Genomic DNA, 14,706 nt, shown 5'->3' on the forward strand with positions numbered 1-14,706 from the left:
CCAATTTTCGTGTCATCCGCGAACTTACTGACCAGCCCTCCTACATTCAAGTCTAACTCGTTTATATATGCCACAAACATCAAGGGACCCAACACCGATCCCTGTGGAACCCCACTGGACACAGGCATCCAGTCACAAAAACCCCCCTCGACCTTCACCCTCTGCTTCCTGCCACTCAGCCAATTCTGGATCCAATTTGCTAAATTGCCTTGGATCCCATGGGCTTTTACCTTCGTTATCAGTCTCCCACGCGGGACCTTATCAAAAGCCTTGCTGAAGCCCAAGTAGACTATGTCAAATGCATTGCCCTCATCTACATACCTGGTCACCTCTTCGAAAAATTCAATCAAATTGGTCAGACATGACCTCCCCTTAACAAAACCACACTGACTCTCCTTGATTTAATCCCTGCCTCTCCAAGTGTAGATTAATTCTGTCCCTCAGAATTGCTTCCAATAGTTTCCCCACCACTGAGGTTAGACTGACTGGCCTGTAGTTGCCTGGTTTATCCCTTCCTCACTTCTTCAATAATGGTACCACGTTGGCTGTCCCCCAGTCCTCTGGCACCTCTCCTGTGGCCAGAGAGGTAATGAAAATTATTGCCAGTGCCCCTGCTATCTCCTCCCTTGCCTCACTCAACAGCCTGGGATACATTTCATCCGGGCCTGGAGATTTATCTACTTTTAAGCCTGCCAGACCACTTAGAACCTCTTCCCTTTCTATGCTCATTTCTTTCATTATATCACAGTCCTTCTGCCTGATTTCCATACCCACATCGTCCCTCTCACTTGTGAACACCGACACAAAGTATTCATTTAGAACCATACCTACGTCTTCCGGCTCCACACTCAAATTACCACTATGGTCCTTAATGGGCCCTACTCTTTCCCTAGTTATCCTCTTACTCTTGATGTACTTGTCAAATAACTTTGGATTTTCCTTTATTTTACCTGCCAATGTTTTTCATGCCCTCTTTTTGTTCTAATTTCCTTTTTAAGTTTCCCCCCTACACATTCTATACTCCTCTCGGGTTTCCGCTGTTTTGAGCCCTTAGTATCTGCCATAAGCCTCCCTTTTTCTATTTATCCAATCCTGTATATCCCTCGACATCCAGGGTTCCCTGGATTTGTTGGTCCCACCCTTTGCCTTTACAGGATTATGTTGGCCCTCTACTCTCACTATTTCCTTCTTGAATGAGTCCCACTGATCTGATGCAGATTTACCTGAAAGCAGCTGCTCCCAGTCCACTCTGGCCAAATCATATTTGACCTTATTAAAATCTGCCTTCCCCCAATTTGGAACTCTGATTTCTCGCCCATCCTTGTCCTTTTCCATAACAACCTGGAATCAAATAGAGTTATGATCACTGTCTGCAAAATGCTCCCCCACTGATACCTCTACCAATTGCATTTGTTGGAGTTGTTCAATGTTGAGGTTGTTGTTGAATTTGTTGGTGTTTCTCAACGTTGGGTTGTTGTTGAATTTGTTGTTTTTAAATGTTGAGGTTGTTGTTGAGGTTGTTGGTGTTTTTTAATGTTGAGGTTGTTGTTGAATTTGTTGGTGTTTCTCAATATTGAGGTTGTTGTTGAGGTTGTTGGTGTTTTTCATTGTTGAGGTTGTTGGTGTTTCTCAATGTTGAGGTTGTTGTTGAATTTGTTAGTGTTTTTCAATGTTGAGATTGTTGAATTTGTTGGTGTTTCTCAATGTTGAGGCTGTTGTTGAGGTTGTTGGTGTTTTTCAATGTTGAGGTTGTTGTTGAATTTGTTGTTTTTTAATGTTGAGGTTGTTGTTGAATTTGTTGGTGTTTTTCAATGTTGAGGTTGTTGTTGAATTTGTTGGTGTTTGTCAATGTTGAGGTTGTTAGTGTTTTTTCAATGTTGAGGTTGTTGTTGAATTTGTTGGTGTTTTTCAATGTTGAGGTTGTTGTTGAATTTGGTGGTGTTTTTCAATGTTGAGGTTGTTGTTGAATTTGTTGGTGTTTGTCAATGTTGAGGTTGTTGTTGAATTTGGTGGTGTTTTTCAATGTGTCACATGGACAAACGCAGGTGAATTAAGGAAAGCCAGCATGGACTTGTTCAGGGCAAATCCTGCTTAACGAACTTGCTGGAGTTTTATTGATAAGGGAACAGAGAGGGTTGATGAGGGTACCGTTGTGGATGTGGTGTATATAGACTTCCAGAAGGCATTCGATACAGTGCCACACAACAGGCTTGTCAGAAATGTTATAGCTCACGGGATGAAAGGAATAGCAGCAACGTGGATAGAGAAGGAGAAACAGCTCCGTAGGGGGAAGGAGCGAGGATGAGAGGGACACAGAATTCAGTTAATCGGTGAAAGAAGCAATTGTGTTTTCCTGCTCCTTGTGGTCACTTCCTAGTTAAATATCAGGACACCGAACACACCTAAGGGATTGGTTAAAGCAAAAGTACGTAGGTTGGTGTATGAAGGAATTGAGAAGTTGGGAGCAGTATTACAAAGTTGGAGATCTTGTACACATGTCTGAGTTGGTAGGTTCCTTAGAACGAACTGTTCTGGACAGGAGAGAGACAGGAAAACTGTACTTCTGTCTCTCACCAACTGTCCGAACGCAGAAGGTGTTTTGAATTCTTTGTGAAGTAGGTTGTGGTGTGTTTTCCCAAACCCTCAGTGTGTCTGATCCACTTTACTAATCACTCACAACAAACTCACATTATGATCAACTCGGGTTAGTTTATTTACATTTAAAACCTGGGGCAGGAATGTTCACAAAGTCACACACTCACTCACACTCACACACCCAATCGCACACACTCTCACTCACACACACTCACACAACACAGACACACACTCACACACACAAACACACAAAAACACCATACACACACACAAACACACACACAAGCACACACACCCACACTCTCACACAACCACACACTCACACTCATACACACTCACACACACTCACTCACACTCAAATCCGCACACTCACACGCGAACACGCACAGATACTCACTCTCACAAACACACAGCCACACATACACAGAGACGCACACGCACACATACAGACACACACACACACACAAACACACACACACACACACACACAGAGTAATGGAGGGTAGAAAAAGGAAACATTTACAACTATGGATAGTAACAGTACAAGAACCACGGAGATTAAATGAGTTCACATGATTTCCAGAGTCTGAGAAGAAAAAGTCCAAAGGCTATTTCCGATGTGACCGAGTTCAATTCCAAGTCCAGTGGGAGCTTACTGCACGCAAATTGAATGCCTCGTTTCTGACATGACAACTATGAAAACACTGTAAAGAGTTACTTCATTGGCTGCCAAAGCATGTTGGGGATCTCCTGAGTTAGTGAAAGGTGCTAGAGAAATGCAGGACTTCTGTTCTGTTGCATTTTGTCGGATTCCTGCCTGGATTTATAATGGGGTTTTACAATGTCAACCGTCACACTGTCATTCCCACCTCCCATCACTGGTGGCGCTGCAGGAAGCTCCTCCTGGGGGAGATGGGGAACAAGATGAACTTTCACCTTTCAGACGTGGCCTCGGGCAGCCGGGGATTGTGGGGGAGGGAGGAGGGGCTGGGGATTGTGGGGGAGGGAGGAGGGGCTGGGGATTGTGGGGGAGGGAGGAGGGGCTGGGGATCTTTGGACAATCCTGACACTCTCGTTCTGTGTCCCAGTCTCTCTTCAGGAACAATATTTCTCAATATCAGCTGCCTCGACGCAGGGCAGTGCCCTTTCCTCACAGATGAAACGGAAGTGATTGGAACAACTGACATCATTCCAGCTGGCTCTTCTGATAACGGCGCAGTTTTCATTACCATACCAATTATTCGGTTCACCCTGATCCCATCGAGTAAAACTGGGAATTGGGGAAATAAAAAATACAGATAAAAATCTGACACCTTCTTGCACAGAATCAACAAGATTCCTACAGCCTGGTACAAATCCCAAACTAATTCCACTGTCCCGCACTCTCCCCATAGCCCTGTATCAATCACAAACTAATCCCACTGTCCCGCTCTCCCCATAGCCCTGTACAAATCCCAAAATAATCCCACTGTCCCGCTCTCTCCCCATAGCCCTGTATCAATCCCAAACTAATCCCACTGCCCCGCTCTCCCCATAGCCCTGTATCAATCCCAAACTAATCACCCTGTCCCGCTCTCTCTCTCCATGCGATGCTGGGACTCACCTCACTGGGGTCCCATCCACCCATTTCCAGTTTCTTTCACTCTCTCGATTTGTTAGTCCGATCCAGTAAGTCCCACGATTATTCTTGATAGATTTCTTTATGAAATTCTGCAACAGATGTAATGATTTGGTGTCACCAGTTAGTATTACTGCCTTAATTCACACACACAATCACTCATATACTCACACAGACACACATACACCCACACACATGCCCTCACACGGACAGACACTTTCTCTCACACACACGCACAACTGATACACAAAATTCCCGAAACCCTTTCTGAGGAAATTCTCCCTCATTCCCTCTGATTAAATATCAGGAAGACTGAAGATATTGTTTTCCGTCTCTGTTCCAAACTCCATTCCCGAGTTACCGACTCCATCCTGCGAACTCTCTGAGTCTGAACCAGACTGTTCACAACCCTGGGGTTGTGTTTAACCTGGAGATGGGATTCCCACCTCATATCCACATCATCACCAAGACGGCCTCTTCCCAACTCCGTAACATCGCCCAGAACCACCCCGGTCGCAGCTCATCGACTGCTGGAACCCTCGTTCATGTAGTGTAGAGGGAGCTTTACTCTGTATCTAACCCCGTGCTGTACCTGTCCTGTGAGTGTTTGATGGGGACAGTGTAGATGGAGCTTTACTCTGTATCTAACCCCGTGCTGTCCCTGTCCTGGGAGTGTTTGATGGGGACAGTGCAGAGGGAGCTTTACTCTCTATCTAACCCCGTGCTGTCCCTGTCCTGGGAGTGTTTGATGGGGACAGTGTAGAGGGAGCTTTACTCTGTATCTAACCCCGTGCTGTACCTGTCCTGGGATTGTTTGATGGGGACAGTGTAGAGGGAGCTTTACTCTGTATCTAACCCTGTGCTGTACCTGTCCTGGGAGTGTTTGATGGGGACAGTGCAGTGGGTGCTTTACTCTGTATCTAACCCCGTGCTGTACCTGTCCTGGGAGTGTTTGATGGGGACAGTGTAGAGGGAGTTTTACTCTGTATCTAACCCCGTGTTGTACCTGCCCTGGGATTGTTTGATGGGGACGGTGTAGAGGGAGCTTTACTCTCTATCTCACACCAAACTGTACCTGTCCTGGGAGTGTTTGATGGGGACGGTGTAGAGGGAGCATTACTCTGTATCTCACCCCGTGCTGTACCTGTCCTTGGCGTGTTTGATGGGGACGATGTATAGGGAGCTTTACTCTGTATCTAACCTCGTGCTGTATCTGTTCTGGGAGTGTTTGATGGGGACGGAGTAGAGGGAGATTTACTCTGTATCTAACCTCATGCTCTACCTGTCCTGGGATTATTTGATGGGGACGGTGTAGAGGGAGCTTTACTCTCTATCTCACACCATGCTGTACCTCTCCTGGCAATGTTTGATGGGGACGGTGTAGAGTGATCTTTACTCTGTATCTAACCCCGTGCTGTACCTGTCCTGGGATTGTTTAATGGGGACTGTGTAGAGGGAGCTTTACTCTGTATCTAACCCCGTGCTGTACCTGTCCTGGGACTGTTTGATGGGGACAGTGTAGAGGAAGCTTTACTCTCTATCTCACCCCGTGCTGTACCTGTCCTGGGAGTGTTTGATGTGGACATTGCAAAGGGAGCTTTACTCTGTATCTAACCTCGTGCTGTACCTGTCCTGGGAGTGTAGAGGGAGCATAACTCTGTATCTAACCCCGTGCTGTACCTGTCCTGGGAGTGTTTGATGGGGACAGTGTAGAGGGAGCTTTACTCTGTATCTAACCCCGTGCTGTACCTGTCCTGGGAGTGTTTGATGGGGACGGTGTAGAGGGAGCTTTACTCTGTATCTAACCCCGTGCTGTACCTGTCCTGGGAGTGTTTGATGGGGACGGTGTAGAGGGAGCTTTACTCTGTATCAAATCTCGTGCTTTAACTGTCCTGGGAGTGTTTGATGTGGACATTGCAAAGGGAGCTTTACTCTGTGTCTAACCCCGTGCTGTTCCTGTCCTGGGAGTGTTTGATGGGGACGGTGCAGAGGGATATTTTCTCTCTATCTCATTCTGACAGATGCGTCTGTTATTCTCACCTGTTCCTGTTCTGTATTTATGATGATGAGGTGTGAATTTTGGGATTCACATTGTCGTTTTGCCGAGTCCCAGTTTCCACCTTCCGTTGAGAATCTATAGCAATGATGATAATGAACTTTCCAGCCGCTCGGGCAGAGAGACTCTGCAAAATTATAGAGACTTAATTCAGAGAAATGTATTGAAACATTAGGATCAAGAGGAGGCCATTCAGCCCCTCTCGAGACTGTTGCACAGGAACAGGAGGAGGCCATTCAGCCCCTCTCGAGCCTGTTGCACAGGAACATGAGGAGACCAGTCAGCCCCTCTCGGGTATTTTACACCATTCTATTGAATCTGCTCTGTACCTTAACTCCGAGAGGCAGAGGCCGGGATAGTGCGGCCTTCCCCCGCTTGGAGATTGAGGCCTTGACTGAAGGATGGGGAAGGTGGGGGTGACCCCAATGGGACAGAGCATGGGACGTTGCAGGAGGGGGCAGGAGTACGGCCGGCAGCTCCCACTCACCTGAACAGATTCGGAGCATTGGGCAGAGCGATCGCGCCGTCTCGGACAATTTCTGGAACTTTCCATCCAGCTCTGTCAGGTTCCGCAGGGCAATGGCCAAGGTCCGGTTCAGGGGGTCAGCAGCATCGTGCTCCTTGTTCATCTGTAGAACTGAGAGACAGAGTCAGAGTGAGTGATAGTGTGGGTTATATCAGAGTGTTACAGTGAGGGGTGTGGGATATATCAGAGTGTTACAGTGAGGGATGTGGGTTATATCAGAGTGTTACAGTGAGGGGTGTGGGATATATCAGAGTGTTACAGTGAGGGGTGTGGGATGTATCAGGGTGTTACAGAGAGGGGTGTGGGATATATCAGCGTGTTACAGTGAGGGGTGTGGGAAATATCAGGGTGTTACAGTGAGGGGCGTGGGATATATCAGAGTGTTACAGTGAGGGGTGTGGGATATATCAGCGTGTTACAGTGAAGGGTGTGGGATATATCAGAGTGTTACAGTGAGGGGTGTGGGATGTATCAGAGTGTTACAGTGAGTGGTTTGGGATATATCAGAGTGTTACAGTGAGGGGTGTGGGATGTATCAGAGTGTTACAGTGAGGGGTGTGGGATGTATCAGAGTGTTACAGTGAGGGGTGTGGGATATATCAGTGTTACAGTGAGGGGTGTGGGATATATCAGGGTGTTACAGTGAAGGGTGTGGGATGTATCAGGGTGTTACAGTGAGGGGTGTGGGATATATCAGTGTTACAGTGAGGGGTGTGGGATATATCAGGGTGTTACAGTGAAGGGTGTGGGATGTATCAGGGTGTTACAGTGAGGGGTGTGGGATGTATCAGGGTGTTACAGTGAGGGGTGTGGGATGTATCAGGGTGTTACAGTGAGATGTTCCTCCCCGTACCGTGGACTGAGAGACCTGTAATAATTGCGAAGTTGCAGATTAAGACAATGAGGCCGACCACGATAAGACATCTCGATTTTTTTGATCTTTTTCCTCCAACTGTTTCCTGTCCAGTTTTACCTGGAATAGAGAAGTAAAGATTGGCCCATGTTGAGCAGCCTGTGTTACTGCACGGAACAGACAATGGTGATGTATCTACCTCCCTTATCGAGAGAAACAACAACCACGTTACTCGTTTATATCCCTTGTTTCACATCCCAGCGCACGGTACAGGAGCGTTATCAAAGAGAATCGAACACCGAGTCACACAGGGAGATATTAGGGACAGGAAACCAAAAGCTCAGACACAGAGATCGGCACAAGGAGTATCTTACAGAGAGAGGGAGAGAGAGGCACAGAGAGGGAGAGAGAGGCACAGAGAGGGAGAGAGAGGCACAGAGGGGGAGGGAGAGGCACAGAGGGGGAGGGAGAGGCACAGAGAGGGAGGGAGAGGCACAGAGAGGGAGAGAGAGGCACAGAGGGGGAGAGAGAGGCACAGAGAGATAGAGAGAGAGGCACAGAGGGGGAGAGAGAGGCACAGAGGGGGAGGGAGAGGCACAGAGGGGGAGGGAGAGGCACAGAGGGGGAGAGAGAGGCACAGAGAGGGAGAGAGAGGCACAGAGAGGGAGAGAGAGGCACAGAGAGGGAGAGAGAGGCACAGAGAGGGAGAGAGAGGCACAGAGAGGGAGAGAGAGGCACAGAGAGAGAGAGAGAGAGGCACAGAGGGGGAGAGAGAGGCACAGAGGGGGAGAGAGAGGCACAGAGAGGGAGAGAGAGGCACAGAGAGATAGAGAGAGAGGCACAGAGAGAGAGAGAGAGGCACAGAGAGAGAGAGAGAGAAGCACAGAGAGAGAGAGAGAGAGAGGCACAGAGAGAGAGAGACAGAGAGAGAGAGACAGAGAGAGAGTGAGAGAGAGACAGAGAGAGAGTGAGAGAGAGACAGAGAGAGAGTGAGAGAGAGACAGAGAGAGAGTGAGAGAGAGACAGAGTGAGAGAGAGACTGGAAGGGAAAGAGACAGAGGTGGACAGAATCAGGCGGAGAGGTTTTGGGAGGTAATTCCAGAGTTTAGGTCCCCAGGCACCTGAAGGCCTGGCCGCCAATGGCGGAGCGATGGGAATCGGGGAACGCTCGAGAGGCCGGGATTGGAGGAACGCAGAGATTTCGGAGGGTTGTAGGAGGTTACAGAGATAGGGAGGGTTCTGGGTCTGGTGGAGGTTACTGAGAAAGAGAGTATTGTAGGGACTGGATGAGGTTACAGAGATAGGGAGGGGTCTAGGGGCTGGAGGAGGTTACAGAGATAGAGAGCGTTGTAGGTGCTGGAGGAGGTTACAGAGATAGGGAGGGTTGTAGGGGCTGGAGGAGGTTACAAAGATAGGGCGGGGTCTAGGGGCTGGAGGAGGTTACAGAGATAGGGAGGGGTGTAGGGGCTGGAGGAGGTTACAGAGATAGGGCGGGGTCTAGGGGCTGGAGGAGGTTACAGAGATAGGGCGGGGTCTAGGGGCTGGAGGAGGTTACAGTGATAGGGAGGGGTATAGGGGCTGGAGGAGGTTAGGGAGATAGGGAGGGTTGTCGGGGGCTGGAGGAGGTTACAGAGATAGGGAGAGGTGTAGGGACTGGCAGAGGTTACAGTGATAGGGAGGGGTGTAGGGGCTGGAGGAGGTTACAGAGATAGGGAGGGTTGGAGGGGGTTACAGAGATAGGGAGGGTTGGAGGGGGTTACAGAGATAGGGAGGGGTGTGGGGGCTGCAGGAGGTTACAGAGATAGGGAGGGTTGTAGGGATAGGAGGAGGTTACAGAGATAGGGAGGGCTGTAGGGACTGGCAGAGGTTACAGAGATTGTGAGTGTTGTAGAGTCTGGAGGAGGGTACAGGGATAGGGAGGGTTGGAGGGGGCCGGATGAGGGTACAGACATAGGGAGGGCCAGAGGAGCTGTAGGAGGTGACAGAAAAAGGGATGGTAGCAGGGTCTGAAGGATTTTGCAGAGTTGGGAAGGGTTGTAGGGGCTGGAGGAGATTACAGTGATAGGGAGGGGTGTAGGGGCTGGAGGCGTTTCCAGAGATAGGGAAGGTGTAGGGGTTGCAGGAGGTTACAGAGATAGGGAGGGTTGTAGGGGCTGGAGGAGGTTACAGAGATAGGGAGGGTTGTAGGGGTTGCAGGAGGTTACAGAGATAGGGAGGGTTGTAGGGGCTGGAGGAGGTTACAGAGATAGGGAGGGTTGTAGGGATTGGAGGAGGTTACAGAGATAGGGAGGGGTGTAGGGGCTGGAGGAGGTTACAGAGATAGGGAGGGTTGTAGGGGTTGCAATATGTTACAGAGATAGGGAGGGGTGTAGGGGTTGCAGGATGTTACAGAGATAGGGAGGGTTGTAGGGGCTGGAGGAGGTTACAGAATAAAAAATAATACAAAACTGAATAAAGGTCTACCTAATGCATCATGCACAACGCAATAGAGAAATGACTAAAGTGCAGCAGGTTTGACACAAATCATTATCTTACGACTGACATACGATATCCGTAACTAACCTGTTGTACGGACCTTAGTTGTCCCGGAGGCAGGAAGAAAGTTTAGCTCCGAGTACAAGATCTCCGGATCGTCTGGAAAACGGAAACAGAAACTATACAATGGATGAGAGTTAGATACAGTGTAAAGCTCCCTCTACACTGTCCACATCAAACACTCCCAGGACAGGTACAGCACGGGGTTAGATACAGAGTAAAGCTCCCTCTACACTGTCCCCATCAAACACTCCCAGGACAGGTACAGCACGAGGTTAGATACAGAGTAAAGCTACCTCTACACCGTCCCCATCAAACACTCCCAGGACAGGTACAGCACCGGGTTAGATACAGAGTAAAGCTCCCTCTACACTGTGCCCATCAAACACTCCCAGGACAGGTACAGCACGGGGTTAGATACAGAGTAAAGCTCCCTCTACACTGACCCATCAAACACTCCCAGGACAGGTACAGGACGGGTTTAGATACAGAATAAATCTCCCTCTGCACCAACCCATCAAACACTCCCAGGACAGGTACAGCACGGGTTTAGATACAGAGTAAAGCTCCCTCTACACCGTCCCCATCAAACACTCCCAGGACAGGTACAGCACGGGGTTAGATACAGAGTAAAGCTACCTCTACACTGTCCCCATAAAACACTCCCAGGACAGGTACAGCACGGGGTTAGATACAGAGTAAAGCTCCCTCTACACCGTCCACATCAAACACTCCCAGGACAGGTACAGCACGGGGTTAGATACACAGTAAAGCTCCCTCTACACCGTCCCCATCAAACACTCCCAGGACAGGTACAGCACGGGGTTAGATACAGAGTAAAGCTCCCTCTACACCGTCCCCATCAAACACTCCCAGGACAGGTACAGCACAGGGTTAGATACAGAGTAAAGGTTCCCCTGCACTGTCTTTATCAAACACTCTATCTCACTTTCTATCTCTCTTTTTCTCTCTTTCTGTGTTTCTCTCACTCTCTATGCATCTGTCTCTCTCACTCTCGTTGTCTCTCTCTCTCACTCTTGTCATTCTCTATCTTGTTCTTGCTCTATTTCTCTATATGCTTCCCCATATCCACCTCTCCCTCTCTGCCTCTCTCTCTCTCTCCATTGAACAGTTTAACCTACGTTCACTGGGCGCTGTCGTGTTGTTTTTGATGTGTCTTATGTTCATGTAGTCGGTGTCCTGCTCCATGGTTTGTGTCTGAGGGGTCTCTCTCCTCTGTTCCTGTTCTGTCTGCTTCTCCTTCTCTCTCTCAGATGTGTCTCAGTCTTTCCTCAGACTCGATGTCAGGGCGAAAACTTCCTCAAAACTGTTTCTGCCTCTTGGTTCCATTTCACAAAGACACTTCCCCTGAGATCAGAATGAGAGGCTGGTTATACTGACTCCAGGGGCAGCAGTTCCTCTCTCACAATCTCTCTCACCATCTCTCTCTCTGTCTCCCTCTCTCTCAATCTCTCTCACCATCTCTCTCTCTGTCTCCCTCTCTCTCAATCTCTCTCACCCTCTCTCTCTCTGTCTCCCTCTCTCTCAATCTCTCTCACCATCTCTCTCTCTGTCTCTCTCTCTCTCTCAATCTCTCTCACCATCTCTCTCTCTGTCTCCCCATCTCTCAATCGCTCTCACCATCTCTCTCTCTGTCTCCCTCTCTCTCTCTCACCATCTCTCTCTCTATCTCCCTCTCTCTCAATCTCTCTCACTATCTCTCTCTCTGTCTCCCTCTCTTAATCTCTCTCACCATCTCTCTCCCTGTCTCCGTCTCTCTCAATCTCTCTCATCATCTCTCTCTCTGTCTCCCTCTCTCTCAATCTCTCTCACCATCTCTCTCTCTGTCTCCCTCTCTCTCAATCTCTCTCACCATCTCTCTCTCTGTCTCCCTCTCTCTCAATCTCTCTCACCATCTCTCTCTCTGTCTCCCTCTCTCTCAATCTCTGTCACCATCTCTCTCTCTGTCTCCCTCTCTCAATCTCTCTCACCATCTCTCTCTCTGTCTCCCTCTCTCTCAATCTCTCTCACTATCTCTCTCTCTGTCTCCCTCTCTTAATCTCTCTCACCATCTCTCTCCCTGTCTCCGTCTCTCTCAATCTCTCTCACCATCTCTCTCTCTGTCTCCCTCTCTCTCAATCTCTCTCACCATCTCTCTCTCTGTCTCCCTCTCTCAATCTTTCTCACCACTTCTCAACCTCCCTTTCTTTCCCTTCCTTTCTCTCTGACTCTGTCTCTTTCACTCTCACTCTGCCTCTCTCTCTCTCTGTCGCTCGATCTCTTTCTCTCCTGTTCTCTGAAGCACTCTCACTATTTGCCACTCTCTCTCTCTCTCTCTCCCCCATTCTCTGTCTGTCTCTTTCCCTTTTTCCCTCTCTGACTCGCTCTCTTTGTCTCTCTCTCTCCGACAGGCATGCGATTAGCTGCCACATCAAAGGTGACTCCGGAAGATAAGAGCACATGGTGTAGGGGGTAACATATTAGCATGGATAGAGGATTGGTCAGCTAACAGGGAGCAGCGAGTAGGGGTAAATGGGTTTTTTTCGGGTTGACAAGATGTGACGAGCGGAGAGCCTCAGGGGTCAGTGCTGGGACTTCAACGATTCACCATTTATATGAGTGACTGGGATGAGGGCAGCGAATGTGTGGTCGCTAAATCTGCCAATGACACCAGGATAGGTGGGAAAGTAAGTCGTCAACAGGAGGTAGAGGGTCTGCAAAGGGATATGGACAGGTCAAGCGGGTGGGAAGTTTCACTGCTGCTGTACAGGGTCTTGGCGAGTCCGCAGCTGGAGTACTGCGTAGAGTTGTGGTCTCCTTATTAGTAAATCGATATAACTGCTTTAGAGACAGTTCAGAGGAGGTTCACTGGGCTGATTCCTGGGATGATGGGGTTTGTCTTATGAGGAGAGGTTGAGCAGGTTGGGCCTGTACCCATTGGGGTTTAGAAGAATGAGAGGCCATCTTATTGAATAAGATCCTGACAGGGGCTCGACAGGGTGGATGCTGGGAGGATGTTTACCCCTCGTGGGGGAATCTAGAACGAGGGGTGGGAGGCACAGTTTCAGAATAAGGCGTCTCCCATTGAAGACGGAGATGAGGAGGAATTTCTTCTCTCGGAGGGTGGTCAGTCTGTGGAATTCTCTCCCCCAGAGAGCGGTGGAGGCCGGGTCAGTGAATATATTCGAGGCTGAGTTAGACGGGTTTCTGATTGACAAGGGAGACGAGGGTTATGGGGAGAGGGAGGGGAAGGACAAGATCAGCCATGATCTTACTTAATGGCAGAGCAGGCTCGAGGGGCCGAATGGCCTACTCCTGCTCCTAAGTCATATATTCCCATGTTCCTCTCTATCTCTGTCTCTCTCTCTTCCTCTCTCTCTCTGTCTCCTCCTCTCTCTCTCCGTGTTTTTCTGCTTGTCTCTCTCTCTCTCAATCTCCCTCTTTCTCTCTCTCCCTCTATTGAACAGTTTCACCTACGTTCACTTGGGGCTGTCGTGTTGTTTTTGATGTGTCTCGTATTCCTGTAGTCGATGTCCTACTCCATGGTTTGTGTCTGAGGGGTCTCTCTCCTCCGTTCCTGCCCTGTCTGCTTCTCTCTCTCTCTCAGATGTGTTTCAGTGTTTCCTCAAACTCGATGTCATGGCATAAGCTTCCTCAAAACTGTTTCTGCCTCTTGGTTCCATTTCACAATGACACTTCCCCTGAGATCAGAATGAGAGGCTGGTTGTACTGACTCCAGAGGCAGCAGTGCCTCTCTCTCAATCTCTCTCACCATCTCTCTCTCTCTCCCTCTCTTTCACAATCTCTCTCACCACTTCTCAATCTCCCTTTCTCTCCCTCCCTCTCTCTCTGTCTCTGTCTCTCTTTCCCTCTCAATCTACCTCTCTCTCTCTCTCTCTGTCACTCTCTCTCTCTGTCTCTACCGTTCTCTGAATCTCTCTCTCTATTTGCCTCTCTATCTCTCTCCACCTTTCTCTGTCTGTCTCTTTCCCTCTTTCTCTCTCTGCCTCGCTCTCTTTGTCTCTCGCTCTCTCTCTCCGACAGGCATGTGATTAGCCGCCACATCAAAGGTGACTCCGGAAGATAAGAGCACATGGTCTAGGGGGTAACATATTAGCATGGATAGAGGATTGGTCAGCTAACAGGGAGCAGCGAGTAGGGTTAAATGGGTTTTTTTCGGGTTGGCAAGATGTGACGAGCGGAGAGCCTCAGGGGTCAGTGCTGGGACCTCAACGATTCACCATTTATATGAGTGACTGGGATGAGGGCAGCGAATGTGTGGACGCTAAATCTGCCGATGACACCAGGATAGGTGGGAAAGCAAATCGTCAACAGGAGGCAGAGGGTCTGCAAAGGGATATGGACAGGTCAAGCGGGTGGGCAAAAATTTGGCAGATGGAGTGTAACGTGGGAAAAGGTAAACCTGCCCAGGAGGCAGGAAGAACAGAAACGCAGTATTCTATTTAAACGGAGAGAGATTTCAGAACTTTGCAGTACAGAGGGATCTGGGTGTCCTGGTGCAT

The 14,706-nt window shown here is 49.1% G+C and overlaps 2 protein-coding genes across 2 annotated transcripts in view; both read right to left on the reverse strand.

Moving 5' to 3' along the window:
* Positions 1-11,423, reverse strand: part of LOC144675355 (uncharacterized) — a 35,970-nt gene extending 24,547 nt beyond the window's left edge. Inside the window, exon 1 of the mRNA XM_078536188.1 lies at positions 11,326-11,423. Coding sequence (XP_078392314.1) covers positions 11,326-11,392 — 67 coding nt within the window. The 5' untranslated portion in view covers positions 11,393-11,423. The remainder of the gene's footprint in view (positions 1-11,325) is intronic.
* On the reverse strand, positions 2,691-10,432 carry LOC144675356 (C-type lectin lectoxin-Phi1-like). Its single transcript, XM_078536189.1, has 6 exons — positions 10,211-10,432; positions 7,649-7,768; positions 6,757-6,906; positions 6,254-6,396; positions 4,199-4,305; positions 2,691-3,865 (listed from the first exon to the last, which is right to left on the reverse strand). The coding sequence occupies exons 3-6, from the start codon at positions 6,896-6,898 to the stop codon at positions 3,691-3,693; spliced, it is 567 nt and encodes a 188-aa protein (XP_078392315.1). The 5' UTR covers positions 6,899-6,906; positions 7,649-7,768; positions 10,211-10,432; the 3' UTR covers positions 2,691-3,690.
* Positions 11,424-14,706: the final 3,283 nt, after the last annotated feature.

Source organism: Cetorhinus maximus, unplaced genomic scaffold, assembly GCF_964194155.1.
Source record: "Cetorhinus maximus unplaced genomic scaffold, sCetMax3.hap1.1 HAP1_SCAFFOLD_969, whole genome shotgun sequence".
Taxonomy (NCBI): Eukaryota; Metazoa; Chordata; class Chondrichthyes; order Lamniformes; family Cetorhinidae; genus Cetorhinus; species Cetorhinus maximus.

What these genes read in the sequence shown, in the direction of transcription:
- LOC144675356 (XM_078536189.1), bottom strand. Translation starts at nt 6,898, where the DNA reads ATGAACAAGGAGCACGATGCTGCTGACCCCCTGAACCGGACCTTGGCC. An exon ending in TAAATACAGAACAGGAACAG is followed by an intron (nt 4,306 to 6,253) that starts GTGAGAATAACA and finishes CATCTGTTGCAG; the next exon opens with AATTTCATAAAGAAATCTAT. An exon ending in GTGGATGGGACCCCAGTGAG is followed by an intron (nt 3,866 to 4,198) that starts GTGAGTCCCAGC and finishes CCCAATTCCCAG; the next exon opens with TTTTACTCGATGGGATCAGG.